General features: G+C 39.7%; 1 protein-coding gene across 1 annotated transcript; it reads left to right on the top strand.

Annotated features, from left to right (window-relative positions):
- The first annotated feature begins 1,854 nt into the window (after positions 1–1,854).
- On the top strand, positions 1,855–3,009 carry LOC139867854 (uncharacterized mitochondrial protein AtMg00810-like). The gene has a single exon (XM_071856202.1). The coding sequence runs from the start codon at positions 1,855–1,857 to the stop codon at positions 3,007–3,009; it is 1,155 nt and encodes a 384-aa protein (XP_071712303.1).
- The last annotated feature ends 4,845 nt before the right edge of the window (positions 3,010–7,854 follow it).

Genomic DNA, 7,854 nt, shown 5'->3' with positions numbered 1-7,854 from the left:
AGTTTGATTGCTTAACATGTTGGAAACACTTAATCATGTAAATAACAATTTTATTTAATATATATATAAACATGGAAAAGTTCGGGTCACTACATCTATCCACTCACCTCCTCCATGATGAGCACCATCACTTCTTCTTCTTTTGTAGCTTTATCCTCGGACATTTGGCATCATCGTCTTGGACATCCAGGCGCCAATGTTTTACGTGATGTTAGAAATAAAAAGTTTGTTCAATGTAATAAAACTTCATTGCATTCTGTTTGTCGATCATGCGTGTTTGGAAAACAAATAAAGTTACCATTTATTTCGTCTAACTCTAACACATCATTACCATTTGATATTATACACAGTGATTTGTGGACCTCACCCATACCCAGCTCATCCGGTCATCGTTACTATATATTATTTCTCGATAATTACTCTAATTTTCTATGGACTTTTCCCATTGTAAACAAATATGATGTCTTTTCTGTCTTTTTTACCTTTAGTAAATACATAAAAACACAATTTGGTCGTGACATAAAAACCGTTCAATGTGATAATGGAACGGAATACAATAACAAACAATTTCACAAATTTTGCAATGACAATGGCATGTCCTTCCGTTTCTCTTGCCCCTATTCCTCTCCTCAAAATGGTAAATCCGAACGCAAGATTCGTGCCATCAACAATATAATTCGTACCATACTTTCTCATGCTTCTGTTCCAACCTCTTTCTGGCATCATGCCCTACAAATGGCAACTTACCTCTTAAATATTCTGCCCACTACTCTTCTAAACTATCAATCACCAACACAAGTGTTATATTGTCGAACACCCTCTTATTCTCACTTACGCATTTTTGGTTGTTTATGTTATCCATTACTTCCATCTCACACCATCAACAAACTACAACAACGTTCCACTCCTTGTGTTTTTCTTGGGTATCCACCCAATCATCGTGGATATAAATGTTACGATATCTCTTCAAAAAAATTCATAATTTCACGACATGTTATTTTTGATGAGTCACAATTTCTGTTTGCAACATCAAAAGAATCTAATATTTCTGACTACAAAATATTCACTAATAGCATACATCCATTTTTCACTATCCCACAAGAAATATCCAGTCCATCAACCAACTCACGGATACACATATCTACACCGGATTACAGCCCACTACAAAGTCCAAGTCCACTTTCATGTCCACAAGCGCATACCTCTCCTGAGTCCAGTCCACATGTTTCTACCGACTCCATTATACCTCCTATTCATTCTCAACAGTCTAATACTCTTCCTATCTCACAACCATCTTCACCAACTAATGCATCTGTTACAAATTCCTCACCCACTAAAGCTTCTGTTACCAATTCTTCTACATCCACCATGCATAATTCTCCTCCTCCTCCAAATCGTACAATTACTACTCGTAGCATGACAGGAATACATAAACCAAAAATACAATTTAACTTGTCATCTCTCACACCTTTTTCTCCTCTTCCTCGTACACCAAAAGACGCAATTTTAGACCCCAATTGGAATAATGCCATGGTTGATGAATACAAAGTTTTAATGGATAACAATACTTGGGTTCTTGTACCGCGGTCACCTGAGATGACTATTATTAGGAGTATGTAGATATTTAAACATAAATTGAAATTTGATGGGACTCTTGAACGTTATAAAGCAAGATTATTCGGAGATGGTTGATCCAAAACAGTGGGTGTTGATTGCAATGAAACATTCAGTCCAGTAGTTAAACCTGCAACCATTCGTCTTGTCCTATCCATTGCACTTTCAAAATCTTGGAATATAAATCAATTGGATGTTAAGAATGCTTTTCTTCACGGTTCATTAACCGAAACAGTTTATATGCACCAATCTTATGGATTTTGTGATACTTTCAAACCTGATCATATGTGTCTTCTCAAACGCTCTCTCTATGGCTTAAAACAAGCACCACGTGCATGGTACCAACGCTTTGCAACATTTGCGTCGTCCATTGGCTTTACACATAGCAAATCTGATAACTCTTTATTCATTTATAAACATGGGCCGCATACTGCTTATCTATTATTGTATGTAGATGATATTGTGTTAGTTACCTCATCTACAGCACTTCGTGAATCTCTGATGACTCTTCTTGGACGTGAATTTGCTATGAAAGACCTAGGCTCTCTTAGCTATTTTCTTGGAATATCTGTCACTACCAATGCACATGGACTATTTTTAAGTCAAAAGACATATGTTGATGATATAATTTCACGAGCTGGAATGAGTTCTTGTAACCCGGTTAAAACCCCAGTTGATACTAATAGTAAGTTGGGTAATTCTGTTCCTGCATATGCTAATCCTTCCGAGTTTCGAAGCCTTGCCGGTGCATTGCAATATTTAACTTTTACTCGCCCTGATATTTTGTATGATGTTCAACAAATTTGCCTACACATGCATGATTCGAAAGTTTGTCATATGCATGCGCTTCATCATATTATACGTTATTTACAGGGTACTTCTTCGTTTGGCTTGCAACTCACCAAGACGTCATTGCAATCTCTAGTCTCTTATACAGATGCTGACTGGGGCGGTTGTCCTGACACACGCCGATCCACCTCGGGCTATTACGTGTTTTTCGGTAACAATTTGGTTTCCTGGTCCGCCAAAAGACAACCAACTGTCTCACGCTCCAGTGCTGAAGCAGAATATAGAGGAGTTGCTAATGTTGTTTCCGAGTCTTGCTGGCTTCGAAATCTATTGCTCGAATTACATTGTCCCATTTCTAAAGCAACGATTGTCTTATGTGATAACATTAGTGCTATTTACTTGTCCAGAAATCCAGTTCAACACCAGCGTACAAAACATATTGAAATGGATATACACTTTGTAAGGGAAAAAGTTGCTCGTGGACAAGTACGGGTACTTCATATTCCAACTCGGTTTCAGATTGCAGATATTTTCACCAAAGGCTTGCCTCGAGTATTATTTGAAGACTTCAGGATCAGTTTAAACGTTCGGCCACCTCTCGCTTAAACTGAGGGGCTATATTAGATAGAAACTATATTTGTAAAATATATTCGGTCAAACATGTTATATAAATTAGGAATAGTTGTCTGCCACTCACAAATTAGGACTAGTTTGTCTGCCAATATTCCCTCATGTTTAGCCTTGATTGTAGACTAGTTTGTCTGCCATATTCCCTCATGTAAGATCCTGAATTTTGTGCATCAGAAAATGTTCCTGAAAGTGTCAGAAAATGTGTGCACCAGAAAGCGCCACAAAAGGTCTACCTAACACTTATGCATTTTCAGAATTTACATCAGAATCAGGATTAGTCAGAATCAGTCCCTGAACTTCAGAATTGGTTTAAACCCTTGTGCGCGCCGCGCACATTCAAGGGTGCGCGCCGCGCACCCCACCTGAGACAGTTTTTCTGTCTTTTCTATTTTTGAGTTAAATGAGGGGCTTTTTGGTCTTTTCACTTGAGGACGGATCTGTGGACATATTGGCAGTTTTAGACCCACTTTTGGATCACTTTCACATCCACAAACACTCTCATCTATCTTAGAGAGAGAGAGAGAATTCTAGAGAGAGATTTGGGGTTTTGGAGATGAAGAAGCTTGAATCAATCAAAAGCTCGGGTGTTAACGTTGTTCATCTCGTTCTTGGCTACGTTTTGGTAGTGTTGGTAAGCCCTAACTCCGAATTTAATTGTAAGATTCTTGTTTATGTTTAGGGTTTGAGCTTTTAAGGGTTCTAAACCCCATTTCTCATGAAATTGGGGGTTTTGTTGTATTGCTAGTGTAAGTGAACCCGATTATTGTGGGTTTAGGGTTAGATGACAAATTTGGAAGTATTTGTCATTGGTTTGGGTGTTAATCACTAGATTGTATATGTATTGGTGACTTAGATGTTCATAAGAACATGTTAGTTGGTTAAAATGAGTGTTAACCTTGATTTGGAGTCAAACTAAGATATGAGGTCAAGATTTGATGAACCAAGTATATAAATGTTTGATTTAGGTGTTAATTGGTGTTTTGAAATTATAATCACTAGTCGTTAGTGATTTTGGGTGTTTTCGGGACTTATGTCAAAACGGGTGAAATGAGATGGGTCAAATTTGATAATGACTTTAATTTTGGATTAATTGGTTAATAAGCAATTTTGTTAAGACCTATATTGGCTTAAATGGTGTCAAGTATAATTTTGGTTAAATTGTACTTGTTTGAATGAGTCAGAATTACCACCCGTAGTGGTAATTGGTGAAGTCCATTTTAGGTGACTAAATGGGCGGGTCGTTGTGTTAGATAGAAACGCTCGATTAAGGGTGTTCGAATTCTCTTGTAGAGAATGTATGTTTATTGTGTGTATATCTATATGCGTATTATGGGTAAAGCTTGCTCGTTTGCGTTTGGATGTGAATTACATACATGACTTGTGCGGGCAATCCAAGGTGAGTGGAATAATTATATGCATATGTATATAATGTATTTATTTGTATGCTATGGTATGAACCAAAGAGCCGGTAGTGCCATAGTATGTGCGGGCGTGCTATGATGTGAACCAAAGAGCCGGTAGCGTCATAGTACGTGTGTTATAGTGTGAACCAAAGAGCCGGTAGCACTATAGCACGATTTGTTAGGGTGTGAACCAAAGAGCCGGTAGCACCTTAGCATTGTTAGAGTGTGAACCAAAGAGCCGGTAGCACTCTAGCATGAGTATGACTTGAGTTGTGATGTGAACCAAAGAGCCGGTAGCATCATGACAAATGCGTATGGTGTGAACCAAAGAGCTGGTAGCACCATGACGCGAGAATGGTTAACCATATTGTGTGTGTTGTTTATTTAGCATTTAATATTGTGATGAATATATGCTATTTGTTATGCTAGCTTACGGTATGGGAGATTATTAGCTTTATACTTGCGATGGTATGCTAATTAGATTGCTAGCATGTATGCGGTATTTGTGTAAGTGTTTGCAAGTAAGTAGATTATATATGTATATGTATAATTATTGCATTTACTAAGCTTTATGCTTACCCCTCTCGTTGTTTACCTTTTTCAGGTATTTTGTTATGAGGCTAGCTAGTTGTTAGACTAGTTGCGTAGGAGCGCTTGGGCTCGATGGGGTAGCTTTTGGATATGTGGACGCGGATTGGGGATTTGGTAGTCCCCGGGATTATGCTCTTGGTATCGGGTTGGGTTATAGAGTCCTAACTCGTCTAAGTGTAAATTGGGATTGAAACTTGTATATTGTACGAAAGTCGTAAAACGACCGACGTGGGTCCGGTGTCGTAAAACTCGTTTTATTATTGGAACGCGTTAGTCTTGTTTATTATAATGTGTTGTGAAAAGCATTTCGTCTAAAAGTGTCGGGAAGTGGGAGATCTTTAATCAAAATTTGGAAAATCCGGACAGAGACTGTCAGGCCTTGTGCGCACCGCGCACCTAAAGGGTTGCGCGCCGCGCACCCTTCTGAAATAAAAAAAAAATCTTTTGCTACGTATTCGATTGGATAACGGGTTGAGTCGTTACAAGTGGTATCAGAGCATAGTCTAAGGGAATTAGGTGAGCTTAGAATAGGTGCCTAGTCTTAGACTTATTGGCGATTATGTATTATTTGCGGGACTTGTAGGAATACGGGTCAGATTGAGATTTGTTAGTGCCTTAGAGTAGGTGACTAACTAGGACTTGTGTTTGTCCAAAGTGTGATTATATGGGGCCTTATTTCACGTGTAAGTTAGTGCCTTAGATAGCTAGTGCCTAATGTAAGCAGGCGAACTTGGACATTGTTTTAGTGATAGTCACCTAGGATGTAGGTTGACTTGTGGCTGCGGTGTACTTGTGTACAATTATTATTATATTGTATATAGGTGTATATATACAGGTACCTTTTGTGCGGTATCCTAGGGATGAATCTATTGGAGAGATTCATATGTTTAGCGGTTTTGAGTGGTCAAGTTCACGATAAGGACTTTGGTCATTCGGGTACTAGGAGTTATCGCGTGTTATTTGTGTGAATGTTGCGTCAGTCCGGGTAAAGTAGTTTGTGTGACCATGTAGAAATGGTAAGTTACGCATTTGTAATAATGACCGATCACCATTATTACGAAAGTGTATCTTGACACTAAGCATGACATGACAAGTACCGAACGGAGGAAACGTGGCATGGTTGGGGTAGAACGGGATGAATTAGGAATCTTTTATTGGTTCCTAGGATATAGTAGTCACGAGTGATGTGCTTGTTGTCACAACAGGTTCTTTGTGAGTCGGAAAGTGTACGATGGATCCGGTTAGTTAAGTGAGCGAGCCAACTCACGTGTTCGGCGCATATTTAGTCACCCTACGTAGTGGGTACATTTTGATATCGTCATTGGTTGTAGTTACCCATCGTAATTAGGATGACCGATTAGTGTGTATGTGTGTGCAACAAGGACTTGAATCCCGTAATGGGATGTAGCAAGTCTAATGATTGTAGAACGGGGTTACACTCGGTAGAGTGTGTGGTTAGAGAATCGTGTTAGGATTCTAATTGTGAGTCGCCTTGGAATTGGCGAATCGAGTAGTCTTAGGGTCATTAAACTCATGGGAGTGGGACCCGTACGACGGTAATTGCGTTAGTGTGTTAGCGTGTTGTGGATTATAGAGTAACATTCCTAATGGAATATCCCTTGTAGTGGTGGATGTGTCGATGTGCGAAAGGGTGTAAGACTTGGTGTTTTCAAGCATCTCTTTAGTGTTAGATGAAAGGTTTCGCGAGGCTGTATCGTTTGGCCTTGAGGAAATTGCGGGTAGCGTGTGATCGATAGGAACTTTCGATAAGACAATAAACCGTAAGGTTGTCGGGTAGGTATGACGTCGGGTCATTATTATAGAGAGACGGGTGACATCGGATATATGGAACCTAAAGATTTAGATTCTAAAATTCGGTTGATGGTGGTGGGAGTTTGCATGACACTGCGTCAGGTGCTTCTTTATACCTGCTAGTGTAATGTTCAACTCCGGTAGTAGTGTGATCACTTTGTGCTTAGGGTGACCGTGAAATACCCTTGGAAGCATCGGAGATTATAATAGTGATCGACGGGTGATAGTAATTCGACGGTTGTGAAAGTCGAAGTTTAAGAGCATTGTGATAAATACTTCTTATGAAGTGACGGATGAGCGAATCTTGTTGCCCTTAAGTGATGGATGGGTAAAGATGACCGGTGAGCCGGTGATGTACTTAATCTTCGATTAGGCCAAAGATTATGATGAATTGTTGATATTGCGGCCGACGCAATTATTGTGTCGGATTGGTCACTCTTCGCCATGAGAGTGAGCCATTGTTGATAAAGGTTCGTTGAGTGGAAGGTCGGGTGATCTCGATTGAGATGCACGACTGATTAAGCGGAGTGGCATATGCCTAGTTGTAGAGATGTATGTGAAACCTTAGTGGAGTTCGCTTTGCGAACGATTAAGGACTGTTAATAGTAATTATGGTATGAAGGTGCGATGTTATCGCGTGTACGTCACTTCAAGCGAATGTGTATGTCGCCTCAGAGAGCCCGTTGTGAATTCGTGGTGATTTAGAGTGGATGACCAGTGATGAGAATGGTCATGTGTTTCGTGGAATGCTAATTCCCCAGGATGTTATCATCTTGGCGGTGAGAATGTGGAGCCACATTTCTAAGTGGGGGAGTTTTTACTGCCGCCCAAAGAAGCTCCGGTGGTGTTATAAATAGCGAAGTGTCGGAATGTACTGTGCTAAGCCTTAATAGGTATTCGGAGTTCCTAACGAGGAAGAGTGACAGGTTATTGATGTCGACTAGAGATCGTGCATTACGATTGTGAGTTACAATTCCGTAATGTTTTCCGTGAAGATTCTGGTGATGAGGTGAAA

This window comes from Rutidosis leptorrhynchoides, chromosome 9 (assembly GCF_046630445.1).
Source record: "Rutidosis leptorrhynchoides isolate AG116_Rl617_1_P2 chromosome 9, CSIRO_AGI_Rlap_v1, whole genome shotgun sequence".
Classification (NCBI taxonomy): Eukaryota; Viridiplantae; Streptophyta; class Magnoliopsida; order Asterales; family Asteraceae; genus Rutidosis; species Rutidosis leptorrhynchoides.
Note: the sequence above shows the minus strand (reverse complement) of the source record. Positions and strands in the feature narration are given on the sequence as shown.